The following is a 17,413-nucleotide window of genomic DNA, read 5'->3' on the forward strand; positions in this document are numbered from 1 at the left end:
AACTTTGAAGAAGACTGCACATAAAAAGAGAGTCAACCTCTTCGAGATGTCAAGATGTATCAAGAAGTGTTGACCGTCAAGTAGTGTTTTCACAAATGACAGTGTTACTTTTTTCAAATACAGTACATAATATAGAACTTTAAGTACAAAACAAATATACTTTTTATGTGTATGAAATCTTGAGGTTTTTATTTAGCATTCATTCATGGAAGGGAGCAAAACTGGCTGCAACATCATTTATTGCCCATCCCTTAAAGCATAAGAAATAGCAGCAGGAGTAAAGCAACCCGGTTCCCAATTACCAACTGTGCTTCTTATATCATCAAAGAACTCTAGTAAATTTGTCAAACAAGATTTCCCTTTCACAAAAACATGCTGATTTTGATGGTGTGAAGATTTTTGAAACATTTTGTTTTGTTTTCCATAATAATGGACTCAAGTGTTTTCCCAAAGGCTGATATTACATTAATAGGCCTATAATGTCCTGTTTTTCGGTCTCCACATTCATTTTGGTTAGCCTAGTTCTGAGAAGCTCCTGTTGTTTATTTTTATATTTCTTGCCAATTTACTTACATAATATTTTTTTCCCTCTTTGTTTGATTTTTAGTCAACTCTGCTGCTTCCCAAAAAAAATCCCAATCTTCTGGCGTTCACTTATGAGTCATAGAGTTATAAAGTTATACAGCACGGAAACAGACCCTTTGGTTCAAATCGTCCATGTCGACCAGATATCCTAAATTAATCTAGTCCCATTTTGCCAGTATTTGGCTCATATCCCTCTAAATCCTTCCTATTCATATATCCATCCAGATGGCTTTGAAATGCTGCAATTGTACCAGCCTCCACCACTTCTTCTGGCAGCTCATGCCATAAGACCATAAGACATAGGAGCAGAAGTTGAGCCATTCAGCCCATCGAGTCTGCTTCACCATTCAATCATATAGCAGATAAGTTTCTCAACCCCATTCTCCAGCTCTCCCTGTAACCCTTGATCCCTTGAACCTATCTATCTCAGTCTTAAATACACACAGTGACCTGGCCTCCACAGCCTTCTGTGGCAATGAATTCCATAGATTTACCACTCTCTGGTTGAAAAGGTTTCTCCTTATCTCCGTTCTAAAAGGTCTGTGTCCTAGTCTCTCCTACCAATGGAAATATTTTCCCAAATCCATTCTGTCCAGGCCATTCAGTATTCTAAAGTTTCAATTAGATTCACCCCTCATTCTTCTAAATTCTATTGAGTATAGACCCAGAGTCCTCAGACATTCCTCATGTGTTAAGCTTTTCATTCTTGGGACCATTTTCATGAACCTCCTCTGAATATGCTTCAGGGCCAGTATATCCTTCCTGAGATATGGGGCCCAAAACTGCGCACAATACTATAAACATGGTCTGACCACAGCCTTATAGAGCCTCAGAAGTACAACCCTGCTTTTATACTCAAGTCCGCTCAAAATAAATACCATCAATGTATTTGCTTTCCTAACTACTGACTCAACCTGCATGTTTACCTTGACAGAATCCTGGACTCGAACTCCCAACTCCCAAGTCTCTTTGCATTTCTAAACTTTCTCCCCATTTAGAAAATAGTCCATGCCTCTATTCTTCCTAGCAAAGTGCATGACCTCACACTTTACCACTTGCCTCTTCTTTACTCACTCTCCAAACCGGTCTAAATCCTTCTGCAGCCTCCCCACCTCCTCAATGCTATCTGTCCCTCTGCCTATCTTTGTATCATCTGCAAACTTAACCAGAATTGGTTCCTTCATTGAGATTGTTAATATATATGAGGTGAAAAGTTCTGGTCCCAACATTGAGCCTTGCTTGCCACTGGCTGCCATCTGAGAAAGTCCCTTTTATCCCCACCCTTAGATCCCTTTTAAATCTATCCTCTCTCACTTTAAACCTATGCTGTCTAGTTTTGGACACCCCCACCCAAGGGAAAAGACCTTGGCTATCCACCCTATCTATGCCCCTCATGATTTTTTAAACCTCTATAAAGGTTACCCCTCAGACTCCGACACACCAGAGAAAATAGCCCCAGTCTATCCAGCCTCTTTCCAGCACAAAATCTCCAACCCTGGCAACATCCTTGTAAATCTTTTCTGAACCCTTTCAAGTTTCATAACATCCTTTCTATAGCTGGGCAACCAGAATTGCACTCAGTATTCCAAAAGTGGCTTAACTAATGTCCTGTACAGCCGCAACAAAACATCCCAACTGGTATACTCAATGCACTAACCAATAAAGCAAAGCATACATAAGCCACCTTCAGTGTCTTATCTACCTGCAACTTCACTTTCCAGGTACTGTGAACCTGCACTCCAAGGTCTCTTTGTTCAGCAACACTCCCCAGGACCTTACCATTAAGTGTTTACGTCCTGTCTTGATTTGCCTTTCCAAAATGCGGCACCTCACATTTATCTAAATTAAACTCCATATGCCTATTGGTCCATCTGATCCACATCCCGTTGTAATCCAAGGTAACCTTCTTTGTTGTCCACTACACCTCCAATTTTGGTATCATCTGCAAACGTATTAACCATATCTCCTATGTTCACATTCAAATTATTTAATTAAAGGTAAAAAACATTGGACCCAGCACTGATCCTGGAGGCACACCGCTGGTCACAGGTCTCCAGTCTGAGACTAAACCCTCCATCAACACCCTGTGTCACCTTTGAGCCAGTTCTGTATGCAAATGGATAGTTCTCCCTGTATTCCATGTGATCGAACCTTGCTACAACGAGGAACCTTGTTGAATGACTTATTGAAGTCCATACATGTCACGTCCACTGCTCTGCCCTTGTCAATCCTCTTTGTTTCTTCTTCAAAAAACTCAAAATCGATTTCCCTTGCACAAAGCCATGTTTATTATCCCTAATCAGTCCTTCCTTTCCAAATACACGTAAAATCCTGTCCTCCAGGTTTACCTCCAACAACTTGCCCACTACTGATGTCAGGCTCACCAGTGTATAGTTTCCTGGCTTTTTCTTACCACCTTTCTTAAATACTGGCACCTCACCTGTGATTACTGATGACACAAATCTCAGCAAGGGGTCCAGCAATCACTTCTCTAGCTTCTCACAGAATTCTAGGGTACACCTGATCAGGTCCGAGGGATTTATCAAACTTTATGCATTTTATGACATCCAGCACCTCCTCCTCTGTAATATGAGGATTTTTCAAGATGTCACTATTTATTTCCCCACGTTCTCTACCTTCCATATCCTTCTCCGCAGTAAACACTGATGCAAAATACTTGTTTTGTATCTCCCAATTAACATTCATTTTTAGGTGGCTAGAATTCAATAGTATAGATGTACTGCTGAAGCTGTGTAAGGCTCTGGTCAGACCACATTTGGAACATTGTGACCAGTTTTGGGCCCCGTATCTAAGAAAGGGTGTTCTGAAGTTGGACGGGGTCCAGAGAAGGCTTATGAAAATGATCCTGGTGACAAAGAATTTGTCAGATGAGGAGCAGTCGAGGACTCTGTATGTACTCAATGGAGTTTAGATTGATGAGTGGGGCACCTGATTCAAACTTACAGAATACTGAGAGGCTTGGAGAGAGTGGATCCTTGTCTCGCCTCCTTCACTAGTAGGCAAGACTAGGATCTGAGGGGACAGCCTGAGTGTGAAGGGATGACCTTTTAGAACTGAGATGAGGAGGAATTTCTTCAACCAAAGGGTAATCTATGGAGCTGTATTGTTGCAGAAGGCTGTGCAGGCCAAGTCACTGAGTTCATTTAAGACAGAGATAGATATAATCTTGATTGGTAATGACATTAATGGTTATGGGAGAAGTCAGTAGAATGGGTTTAAGAAATATCAGCCATGATCATATGGCAGAGCAGACTGCATCAGTAGAATGGCCTAACTTTGCTCCTATGTCTTATGGTCTTCGGTTAGCCTTCACCACTTTGTACGCTCTTGTTTTTGACTGGATTCTCTCCTTGAGCACCATTGCTATCAAGAGTTCATCCTTTTCATTAAGTTCTTCTGTTGGGCTGTAATGAATTTTTGTATTATGAAATATTTACTTCAATGTCTGCCACTGCTCATTCACTGACTTTCTGCTTCGTCTATTCTCCCAACCTAGTTTAGACCATTCTTTCATCATACCTGAGTAATTATTCTTATTAAAATTGAGGACATTGGTTTGCGACTCGAGTTTCACTCCCTCATACTGCATTTGAAATTCTACCATGTTGTAATCACTACCCCTTAATGGATGCCTAATTAAAATCTCTTATTCATCTTACCTCATTACATATTTCAGGATCTAAAATAGCCCGTTCCTGGGTAGTTTGTACAATATACTGCTCTAAGAGCCAATTGTGATGATCTCCACAAATTTATGTTCTGTACTACTCTTGCCTATTGGATTTGTCCAATCAATGTGCAGATTAACATCACCTATGACAATTGTCATGCTCTTCGTACATGCCTCTGTTATTACACAACTTATATTTATTCTACAGTGAGGCAATACATAAAGGGACATATACACAATCTCCACCCTTCTTTCCCTTGATATTCCTTATTTCCACACAAATTGATTTCACATCACAACCTATTGTATCCATATCACTATTTGTCCCTTTATTAACAAAGCTACCACAGCCCCTCTACATTTTTGCCTATTTTCCTGGAATGTCAAATACTCTTGAACATTGAGTTCCTAGTGCTGATCACCCTGCAACCATGTCTCTGTCATACATATTAAGTCATATTCCTTGATTTCTATTTCAGACGTCAACTTATCTCTTTCATTATGAATACTGCAAGTTTTCAGATAAAGAGCTTTGATTTTTTTTAACCACTATTGGGGCGGCACGGCAGCGCAGTGGTTAGTACTCCTGCCTCACAGTTCCAGGTTCAATTCCAGCCTTGGGCGACTGTCTGTGTGGAGTTTGCACAGTCTCCTTGTGCCTGCGCGGGTTTCCTCCGGGTGCTCCGGTTTCCTCCCACAGTCCAAAGATGTGGAGGTCAGGTGAATTGGCTGTGCTAAATTGCCTATTGTGTTAAGAAATGGGTCTGAGTGGATTACATTTTGGAGGGTCGGTGTGGACTGGTTGGGCCGATGGGCCTGTTTCCGCACTGTAGGGCATCTAATCTATTAATTATTCTGGTTCTAATTTTGACTGCACTCTTCTGCTTTTACGATCTGCCCCTTCCTGTCTCTCTTTGATAGTAATCGGCTTCCTCATGAACCTACATCTTTGCTGTCCCTTTTTTGATTTTTTCAACTTCCCTTGAATTGAACCTTTCGTAACAACTGCTCCCATCGAAATTAATTAGTTTACAGCCCTATCTACAATCCTACGTTTTCAACTCATTAAGATACTGGTCCCAGCATCATTCAAATAAATCCCGTTCCAACAGAATTGGGATTTCTTTTCCCAGTACTGGTGCCAGTGACCCATGAATCAGAACCCACTTGTACTGCACCAATGTTTAGCCATGCATTTATCCCTCTAAGATTATTTACCTTGCATCAATTTTCATGTGGCTCATAGTAATCTGGAAATTATTACCTTTGTAATAATTTTTAATTGAGTCCCAACATGCTCATAATCCCTCAGCAATACCTCCTTCCTAGTACTATTTATGTCATTGGTATGTATGTGGATCATAGTAACTAGATCCTTCCCCTCTCACTCCAAGTTCCCCTCCAACCTGAAGAAATGTCCTTAACCTTGGCAATAGGTAAACAATAGACAATAGGTGCAGGAGTAGGCCATTCTGCCCTTCGAGCCTGCACCACCATTCATTATGATCATGGCTGACCATCCTCAATCAGTATCCTGTTCCTGCCTTACCTCCATAGCCCTTGATTCCACTATCCTTGAAAGCTTTATCCAACTCTTTCTTAAACTAATCCAGAGACTGGGCCTCCACTGCCTTCTGGGGCAGAGCATTCCACACACCCACCATTCTCTGGGTGAAGAAGTTTCTCCTCATCTCTGTCCTAAATGGCCTACCCCTTATTTTAGCCTTCAGGACTCTGTCTTTGCAGAGAACTATATCTTTTACTCTAGCTATGCTATTCCCCATTATGAACTCCACTTCTCTTTTCACCCCATGTTCTGTACCACAGTACTTTGTTCAGGTCAAGCATCCTCTCAACAATATGTGCTCTCATCCACATCAAACAAATCAAAATTCTTAAGTGTTGTTGGAGTTGCACTCATCCAAAGTGGAGAGTATTCCATCTTAGCCCTGACTTGTGACTTGTAGATGGGACACAGGTTTTATGGAGTCATGGGTAGGAGGGGATATAAAAGATGGGTCCAGGGCATTAGGTTACATGGGTTGGCATGTGTAGAGCATGGCAAATGTGTGCGGAACATAGAAACATATGAACAGGAAGAGGAGTAGGCCATGCAGCACCTCGAGCCTGTTTCACCTATGAGTCTGTGAGTGTTTGAGAGGCTAAGGGTTGGACGGATGTTTCACAACTCTCACACCTTTGAAGAGGTCAAGTCCTGCAATGGATCTGGTCCCTGAATGCCTTTGGTTGAGGTATTGCAGCATATGGAAGAGATAAGACAATGTTGGTGAAGGAATGGCTCCTTCAGGATTCTGAAAACGCGTGTGTGTGTTTGTAGAAGAATGTAAACCTATTGAGATTGGCAAAATCATGAAAGAACTGTCAAAGAAAATGTGTGGAATTAAAAAAAAATTGTATTTCAGAATGACTGTTCACATCAAACTATCATGGGGTCTGTGCTACATTATTAAACTCCCAAACTATAATTTTCACATGAGGAGCCTATCAAGTAATTAATTTGATGGACAGCTCAAAATTATTTATTGAAAGGAAATATTTATTGACATAATGAATTGAGCACTTCAAGTTTAAACAGTTAAATGAGATGTTTGTCTTCATTAGGGACCGGTTTAAGGAATTTCAATGTATTTATCTATTTTGTCATCAGTGCGACTGCTTTTTGTCCAATAGTGACATTATCAATAGACATAGTCAGCATGTCTCCTGAAGTTTTCTCATGAGTTACTGAAGGAAGTGACTAGGGGGTTATGAACAGCAGTTATTCAGGGCCTTGGGAATGACTTGAGTTATTGAGTAGCACAAGGTGTAGGAAGGTCTAAGGAGATAGGGAGATTGGCACAGCACAGCAAAAGACTATGATATTGCAAATGTGGTACAGGGTAACTGGAAGGTAGCCTTGAGGATAGGAAAAGGGTATATGGTGGCATGGATGGGCATTGGGGATATGTGAAGGTGACCAGATGATTTATGTTTTAATTGTTAAAAACGTTGGCTCCAACATCGGAGCACCCGAGCAGTCTTTCTGCTCAGCCCACCTTGGGAACTGGTAGCATCTTTGTTTTCTTATGGGTCACCTAGGTCAACTCCCAAACCAGCCTATCCACTCACCCTCTGACCAAAAATTCGTAACACGGGCAGCCATTTTTAAATGTTGGATTCCCAGAACTGGGATTCCTCCTGCTGATGCGGGAATGAAATTAAGACCTCTGTCATTATCCTGACATGGGAGTGCTCAATGTTAAGTTTAAATGCCCGTGCAAAAATATGCTAACACTGTTAACCTTCATATTAATAAGCAAAAGAATTAATGGAAACACAAAGAATAGAAAGGATCAAAAGGTCAAATTGTCAAATCTTTGTAAAGTCTTTCCAAGAAAAACTTGAACCCATATGTAATAGAAGAGAAAAATGTGAATCAAACAATGACAACACGAAAATGAAAATGCTTACAAACAGTGCACTAAAATATCTTTCATAAAAAGTGCATGTCCATTATTTGACCATCAGATGGCAGTGATTGACTACTCTTATAACAATAATGTACAGTTGAAAACAACAGCAGGGATTCAATTACACCAAAGGCAGATCTTCCACCCTCAGCGAGGCATATAACAAATCCTATCAGATTGATCACCTGATATATACACCTTCCTAAAGTTTAAAGTAGCCAGAGTATAACTCTTAAGTTCTGCTAATGACTAAAACATATGGAATAGCACATTAATTATATATGCATCACTTACTGACTGGAAAGGAACAAGCCATTAAAAAAAATCATTTGCTCCATCTACCCTAAATATCCATAATAACTCTGGTAATTTTTCACTAATCCTGTTTTGTAGTAGGAGTGATTAGACTCATGTTGCAATTCTGTTGTCATGCATTGGTTTACATAAAACAATAGATACATTTTGAAAATAAAATAATTTTGATGCACAGCTGAATGATGATCACCTGGTATTATTAAGGGAACTGTAATATTTGTATGAATTTGTAAACATTGTAGTTTCCAACTGTGGCAGTGGTGTGCCTCCTGTCATATGATATGATGAATTGCCAGTCTTGTTTGCGGTAACACAATGACGAGTCTATTGAATTTATCAATGAAAGCAGATTTCACATTCATTTTCATTTCTAATCATGCTGTACTGTTCTTTAAAGATACGGTCTTGTATTTTGATAGCTTTTGCCATCTAGCTGACACTAGCGTTAGTAATATTGCATACAGTTTTATCCAGCTCCAAAAAAGAAAACAAACTGATTATTTTGGATTGTGATCCAGATTGTTCCTAACTCAATCTAGGGGTAGACTTATTAAAAAGTAAGTGATCTTTTCACAAGCTCCAAAAGCTGAAAATCCTAATTTGAAATTAGCTTGTTTATCAGGTTTCAATTGCTGGGACTGCAGACGTCAGAGAAATGAACATTATTGATAATTTTATTGAGTTTTTTCTATGACAAAGGGGATATATTGTGTTTCTGCAGACAGTTCTTTCCAATTTAGCAGGTTACAATATGCAAAGTCAGATCTAGGTTAAATGTAAAGAAGTTGGTCTTTCTACAGAGAATTATGGCCCAGTAGTGCTGGCTGTTGGATCATGTGGTGAAAGCTAACATACAGAAGCCAGAGCTGAATTGCTTTCTGGTGATGAAAAGACGTCTTCATATAAAGGAACTATATGTAAGCACCAGAATCACAGTGCTCTCTGCATTGCATTTATTTGTCAAAGATGTTACAAGAGAATGTTTCGTATTTCTCTTTCCTAATTTTGTTTTTTGCTTTGACAAGGAAGTTTGTGTGTGTGTGTGTGCGCGTGTGTGTTGTGACACTCTAGAAATTGCTGATGTGTCAGTTGGGTTGGACAGACAAGTGGATATGTTTTGTAGGTACAGTTGAAGTGAGTCACAAACCAAACCTCTAATTTTGACATGCAGTGTTTGCAAAAATTTCTCAGCATACACAAGGGCCAATATTTTGTGGCCTCATGATGGAGGCAGAGTTAGGAAAGAGATGCAATATGTAAGTCCTGCTTCTGTTTCTAACAATTTTCACCAGCAAAGGAAAGGGGCAAGTCAGGAACGTAACCTAGGGGAAGCAACAGCCTTGTGATATTACCGCTGAACTATTAATCTAGACACCCAGGTAATGTTCTGGGGACCCAGATGCAAATCCTGTTATGGTAGAATTTGAATTCAATAAAAATTTGGAATGAAATGTTTAATGATGACCATGAAACCATTGCCAATTGTCAGGAAAGACTCATCTGGTTCACTAATGTCTTTTAGGGAAGGAATGTCTGGCCTACATGTGACTCCAGACCCACATCAATGTGGTTGACTCTTAACCGCTGTCTGGGCAACTAGGGATAAGCAATAAATACTGGTCTAGCCATTGATGCCATGAATAAGCAACAAAAATGCTCCTTGCAGAAGTGGGCATCTTAGAATTATGGAAACTTCATGGCTGCAAATTAGAAGACCTCCTAAATGATAACTGTGTGGTGGAGACATGAACTATAGGTCAGAAGTGGGATATGTGTAAAATGTAGGCAAACAGTGTTACTTCTTTTACAGTTCATTCCAAAAGGCTGTATCCTGAGTTATATCTGTATTTGTTAAAATGGGTAATGACAGTACTGTGAGAGAAAAATGTAAGTTACCATTAAATAATGTAACCATGTCAGAACTACTTTTCACAACTGTCAAATGTTGAGTTAAAGATATGTACAAACCAGAAAGCCTTCTGATGTATTGGAATAAATTAAACACTGGATAAAGTGCTATTCTACATTGAACAATATTGAAAAAAATGATCAATGTGTGATACAGAGCTCATTGTTTAAATTTCCCAGTTCCATCCATTTATTCTTTGCAGATCAGACCAGCTGACTGTTTGGCTGTTTGTAAGCTTTGGCAGATCCATGTGCTATTGGTTCCCTTCAAAAACACTGATGGAGTCTGAAACGCTGATTATGTTTATCCAGTTAACCTGGAGAATTTGAGCTTCATGGTGTTAATTGATTTACAAGCTTCCAAAGAGAGAATAATTTTTAGGTGTTTATCAAGTGATGTCTGTTTGTTTTGCCAAAGTATGAAATTCTGAAGATCCTTTTCATTTTTAAAATGTCTATTCAATTGGTGTTAACATATTTTGTCAGTTCTGAGAGATCCTGAAGAGGTTTATGCCTTTTTTAAATACCTTGTCAAGTGATGTCTGTTTACTTGGATGGATGGATGAACTTTCAGCTATATAATTATAAGATTTGTGAGTTCTGTTTATAAGATTGTAATGGAGTGAGTAGGTGAATATTAGGAGGTTGGGGGTAAGAACAGGTATGGTGGGGATGGAGATTGAAGGGGGTGAAGGAGTGGGAATGGTCAATGAGTTTGGGTAAAGGGAGGGTGAAGAAAGTGAGGGTGAAGGAAGTGAGGGTGAGAACTTTCCACTGACCATTAGATTCAATTTTATGTGGATAAGCCACTGAACCATTGAAGAACCAAACTAATGTTTTTGGGAATGTTAACTTGACAGCATTATCACTGCCATATCTTCAGCCCAATCCACTTAAAACAGGTCAGAACAACCTAAAACATTGTGGAATTTGAAGTGCAAGTAATGTTTTTCCTATTTTATAATCTTAGGTCACTAATAGGCACTTTCTAAGTTTTTGTTTTGTTTATTTTTCTAAGGAACCTTTTTTTAACATGACAAAGAAAACAATAAAACCAATAAATAGTCTTCTGTGGATTTTTGAAACATTTCATTCTTACCTGCTGAACCACCGAATTATTTGTTTATGACAGATTTTGTTTGGCAAGAAGCATTTAAGTTTTAGCTAAAAGTGGAAATCTTATGATCCCAGCTGATGTTACTCGTGGTCAAGTTAGATCCTAGAATGGAATTTGCCTTGATAGATTCTTATTAAAGCTTAACATGGCAGTCTTTCACTGAAACACCACACACAAGGCTGCAGGTTTGGCTTTAACAATATAATAGAAACTTACAATGCAAAAGAAAAAAAATGAAATAAAAAACAAAATGTAACACAAAATGAAAGATTTCAACCCATACAGCAAACCAAAATCCTAACTATTCTCCAATAAAAGACATTACAGTTAATCAAAATCCAAGTCATTTTCCTTCCCTGTCCAATCTGAAGTTTTTTTCTCAATTCCTGTCATGTCAGCTGTGAAGTCTTTCCCTTGAATACTCACATAACTAAGAGCTTAGACTGCTTCAGTCCTTTAATAATCTGCAGAGTTCTAACCAAGCACTTCTGAGCTGGAAGTTTCACAAATTATACACTTTCACCACAGTAACTAATTCCTTAACTGCTCTGAACAACCTCCTTTTCTCAGACTGACACTCTTGCCTCCAACCCCAGGGGAAGGTAATGGCATAGTGGTATTATTGCTGGACTGTTAATCCAGAGATGCAGATAACGTTCTGGGGTCCCAGGTTCAAATCTCTCCACGGCAAATGGTAGAATTTGAATTCAACAAAAAATAAATCTGGAATTGGGGTCTAATGATGACCATTGTCGGACAAACCCACCTGGTTCACTACTGCCCCTTAGGGAAGGAAACTGCTGATCTGGCCTACATGTCACTCCAGACCCACAGCAATGTGGTTGACTTAACTGCCTTCTGGGCAAATTAGGGATGGGCAATAAATGCTGTCTAGCCAGCGATACCCAAAACCTGTGAATGAATAAAGGGAAAAACATGTCAATTCTCCCTCAAACTGAATTCAAAAGCTTTTGAACAAAATTAAGATAAAAGTTTGCTCAACACAGATTCTGCTAGAGGTAATGGCTTATTGTTTTCTCTCTCCTATCGGTCTCAACAAACTTCCATTAACTTCCCAGGAGTCTTTGCAGTCACCTGCTCTCTGCTGGTTTTAAATCATGGTTCTAGACAGATTAACTTAATTAATTTTTATACCTTTTACAAAAATAAACCAACACCCATATGCAATATAAATGCAAATTCTAAAAAAAAATATACATATATATACACACACACACACAAGTCATACAGCTCTCATCACAGAAAGATATATACTTCTCAAAACTAAAGCAATTTTGAACATAATTTTCACCTTGGATCATGGTTATGCCCAAAGCAGAAACTTTGGGCCTACGTGTTTAATTTGCTTTCTTCAGTAGATCTAATATTAAAAGGTAAAGGCACCATAGTTCCAAGGTCTCATTAGAGATGACTGGTGGTGAACCTGAGAGTCACCATTCCTCAGGTGAGGGGCAAGGTTGCAAAGGAGAGTCCTTCATTCCCACAGCTAGCGTGGGAATTGAACCCACGCTGTTAGTGTCACTCTGCATCGTAAACCACTTGTCCAACCAATTGAGCTAACCGTACCCATAAATCTAATACTGATTGTTTATTTTCTGAATGTGACAAAGTTGAATTGGAGCTTAAAAAAGAGTGAAACAATAGCATGCGCAAAATATAAAGACAGAAATTGCTGAAAAAAAAAACTATTGTCTCACAGTTTCTGCAAGGTCCACAGTTCATACGAGACTGACAACAGCAATAGCAGATGGAAGGAACCTGTGTGTGATTGCAAAGAAGAGCAAAGCAGCTCTTACCTCCATCTTGTGAATTCAGCACATTTAAAGCATATGCCATTGCATTGGAAAAGGTTGTGGCTTCTTCCTTGCTTGCAAAGTTTAACCCGTAGACCTGTCGAGCATCTCGCCATTGGTGGAATGTAGGTGTAGCCTGATTGTACTTCAGTCCTTTCACAATGGAGTAGTTTATGACTACCTAAAAGCAAATTGCAAATCAAATCAGGAAAAAACATAATACATTAATTCTGAACATAATACATTGTTAATTTATTCTCCAAAATTGAAATCACATGTTACGTGAATAAGTTCTGTCAATGTAATATCGTTGGCTCGTGTATCAAAAGATTAATGTTTTATACTTGTCATAAGATATGTGGGTATTTTTGCTGCACATAAATTTACAAATATTTACAGGAATATATTAGAAAGTGGAATAGATACAATCCTGTAAGCTAAAGTGAGGATACTTCACTTTCTAACACTTTTGGCATTATGCCAAGCTACTTCAAATACATCATAAACTATTTTAAAAGTTAATTTGAATTAAATGCTTGGGAAAGACATCATATTAAAATCTTTTAAACAAAGATCCAAGTTTAATAATGTGCGGGCTATCAAAGTTCTAGGATTATCTTGCTGTTCATGAAGCCAAGCAAAACTTTAATTTCCATGACCCAGTAACACTTTCAGAGTTACTCTATGCTAAATTCTGTTCCTTATTTCAGATACAGACCAAAACGTTTGCTATTAAAAGAAAATGATCTAACTACAGAATTTAAAGATCAAATAGGAATAGATCATACAGATGAACTTCCACCAGCTCCAATGATAAGAGAAAATTGCATTCTAGTGACTTTGGAAATATAACACCACATTGTTTAATATAAACTCCTACTTAGCAGTTTGCCAACATAACAGAGTCCTGTTTTTTGTTGTCTGGCCTGAAGCAACAAAATTCAGCTTCAGAAAAATATGATCACATCGACAGTATTTAGATGAGAATTGGAGAGGCCGGTATCAAAAGCTTAGTCATCAAAGAATCAAATGTCGAAATGTTGCTTTCTTATCATTCCTCAATTGGTCATTTTGAGTTTCAAATCCTACTTTTTGCTTTGTTATTGATTGAATAAATGCGATAACAATGTTGGGGTCAGTAAAAAAAAGTCATAGCTGTGTGATTTATTACTGTATGTGTTTGAAATCTGCACCTTTAAACAGTTGACTCTGCATAGCCCTCAGGCGAGGCAAAATGAACTTCAGCACATGCACAAACAGAGCTTCTTTCATCGGTGTCAAAATTGGCAGTCAGATTCTAAATGTTTGTAAAGAGTCTTTTAAAATAATCAGATATAGTAATAGTCATATTTTTGTCTTTTTCGTGAAACATTCAATGAAAAGCTATTCCCCAGATGGCTGCGAACGAGGTAAAAATGTAACTTTTTAAGAAAAGCTAACGACCAAATGCTTTTGGCAAGAATGCATAAGAAATATAACTCATTTAGGTTTCTTAACATTGAAAGCCTGAAAAATAACTGAGTCTTTTAAGAAATAATTTAAGAAGTGCACAAATTTATAATAGATACCAAGGACTTAATTTCAATCTGGAATCAGAACCCTAATATTCAGATAAAGTCTGGATGTTGATCCTGTGCCACATTTGCATTATTTGGATGATGGCATCTTCAAATGTAGTTACCCTAATTAGGCCACCAGCAAGTGTGGTGCTCAATTAAAATCATCAAGTGCTGCCAGCAGGCAGGAATTGACTCCTAAGTACATTTTGCGAAGGCAGACAACAGCCATGATAGTGCCTGCCACTGCCTTCAAGAATAGAGAAGGTTGAACTCAGGTGACTACTCTCCTGAAATAGAAAATTGGCCAAAACAGTGAATAAAAAAGGTATTATATCTGTTGCAATAAACATTGTTGTCAAAAAGATTTATTCAGTTAAAAAGTTATTTACTGTCTTCTATCAGTGCAATTGATAGCATTGAACTAATGTATGGCAGGCTGTGGGGCATAACAATCAGTAGTTTGAAAGCCTTTGTCTGGTTCTCCTTGTCCATCCTCAAGGAGCTTCTCAAGGACCATGACAGGCAGTTGATTAGAGGTGAAAGAGTTTCTGGTTCCTCTGCTTTCATTTTTAAAACAGCAATGTGTCCCAGAAGCATCAGGACATCAACAATGCATCTGAGAATATGTTGCAAGTTATGGGATGTAGACAAGAAAATGGAGATGAGACCACAACCAGATCAGCTATAATCTTATTAAACTGTGGAGGCGATTTGAAGGGCCAAATACTCTTCTTCTCCTCCTCTGAAGTCCGATGTTCCTCAGGGAACCTTACTTTCAGTATGTGCAAGCAGCCATTCTTGCCTCCACAGGGAAGTATATATCAAACGCTAAAAGGCATCTCTTCAGCATCAACTAGGAAGGATCAACTATGAATGATTCCCAAGAGAAAGGTCAGGACATTGGATTTAACATTTAGGTGACAGCTACAGGCTATTAGAAAGACAATAAAATGGTATTCTGAAGGATGAAATTAAATTGGCCAGAGGGACTTCTTCCTTTAAAACTATGTCTGACTTCACTACCTTCTCTGACCTGTTCTTGATCTTTCTTTACTCACATAAATTGACTAGATGATGCCTATTAGGGAATTTTTTAGATTACCTACCTACAGTGCGGAAACAGGCCTTCGGCCCAACAAGTTCACACTGGCCCTCCGGAGAGTAACCCACCCGGATCCATTTCCCTCTGACTAATGCACCTCACACTATGGGCAATTTAGAATGGCCAATTCACCTGACCTGCACATCTTTGGACTGTGGGAGGAAACTGGAGCACCCGGAGGAAACCCACGCAGACATGGGGAAAATGTGCAAACTCCACACAGACAGTCGACCAAGGCTGGAATCGAACCTGGGTCCCTGGTGCTGTAAGGCAGCAGTGCTAACCACTGAGCCACCGTGCTGCCCCAAGTTAAGGATACTATTAGATTAGAAGAGGCTTATAATATTACATGAGCCACAGAAACTTGCACCGAGTTATTAGAAGTTGACAATGAGGAAAAAAACCAAAGCCAGGAACACAAAAGATGATAGGACCTCTTATAGGCAAGTAAAAAGTAGGATGGCTGAAGTTAACATTCTCTAGAAGAGAGGAAATAATTAATTATGGGGCATGTAGAAATGCCCTGAGCCATTTAACAAATGTTATAAGGTAAGCTTATCTTCATTGTAGAATTCACAAGTTATGTAACTAAACAGTAACTGGGTTGGGGTGGGGATAGGGGATGGTGACTAATGTGTGGATTATCAGCGGAGAAGAACGTATCAAGAATTTTAACAGATTTAAAACAAAGAAACCTCCAGACCTGATGAACCATTTCCCAACAGACCAAGAGAGGTAGCTGCTGAGATATTAGGTACATTCCTTGTCTGTTTTAACAATTCCCCAGATGCCAGAGCAGATCCGGCAGATTGGAAGTTAGCAGATAGTAAACATGCAGTTCAAGAAATGTGAGTGGGAAAACATAAAGAACCACAGTCTAATGAGCCTTGCATCAGTTGTCAGGAAAATGCCGGCATCTATTGTTAAGGAATTCTTAACAGCGCATTTAGAAAATCATAGCGTGATGAGTCAAATTCAACAACCATTCATGGAAGAGAAATTGTGTTTGACAAATTCATTAAAGACTTTTCTAAGAATGCATCTAGTGGGATAAACAAAGAGGAACCAGTAGATGAAAATACTAGCATTTCCAAAAGACATTTGATAAAGCAACGTTCCAAAGCTTAAGCTAATACATTTGGAGTTAATTATTAGCATGGACAGACGATTATTAATGAAAAAGAGACAGAGTTGGGACATGCAGAACATTTTCCAGTTTGCAGGTTGTAGCAAATGGAATGCTGCAAAGATCAGTGGTAAGTCTCAAACGGAGCCCAAGCATCAATCAGGATAGGGTCTTCATCCAGAATCCATGTGTAATAATAACTTCGACAAAAAGACCAAGTAATAGATCAATTTTGCCAATGATATAAAGCTTGGTGGGACTGTAGATAGTGAGGAGGAAACAAAAAAAGCTGCAAAGGCATGTAGATAATATGTGTGGGCAATGAGGTAGCAGATGAAGTACAAAGTGGGGAAGTGTGAGGTTATTCCATTTGATGGTAACAACAGAAAAGCAGACTATTTTTTAGAACATGCTGCGGTTCAGACAGACTTGGGCGTTCACTGTAAAGGGAATATAAAAAGTTAATATGCAGATTCAGTAAATAATTAAAGCAGCAAATGGTATTTTGGCCTTTATTACAAGGAGTAATAGAGTCTTACAATAATTGTATAACGCATTGGTGAAAACTGTCCGCAGTTTTAATCTCCATAGAATAGAAAGGGTTTGGAGGAATATGGGCCAAATGGAACTATAGTAATTTAGAATATCTGGTCAGCATGGATGAGTTGGACTGAAGGGTTTGTTTCTATGCTGTGTATCTCTATGATTCTATCTAAAAAAAGTATT

At 38.8% G+C, this 17,413-nt stretch overlaps 1 protein-coding gene across 5 annotated transcripts in view; it reads right to left on the reverse strand.

Moving 5' to 3' along the window:
- The window catches only part of LOC140476240 (ena/VASP-like protein), a 266,243-nt gene that overhangs the window by 81,817 nt on the left and 167,013 nt on the right, over nt 1–17,413 (reverse strand). For all 5 annotated transcript variants that reach the window (XM_072568522.1, XM_072568523.1, XM_072568521.1 and 2 more), the window contains one exon: nt 12,904–13,081. In XM_072568522.1, coding sequence (XP_072424623.1) covers nt 12,904–13,081 — 178 coding nt within the window. The remainder of the gene's footprint in view (nt 1–12,903; nt 13,082–17,413) is intronic.

This window comes from Chiloscyllium punctatum, chromosome 4, assembly GCF_047496795.1.
Source record: "Chiloscyllium punctatum isolate Juve2018m chromosome 4, sChiPun1.3, whole genome shotgun sequence".
NCBI lineage: Eukaryota > Metazoa > Chordata > Chondrichthyes > Orectolobiformes > Hemiscylliidae > Chiloscyllium > Chiloscyllium punctatum.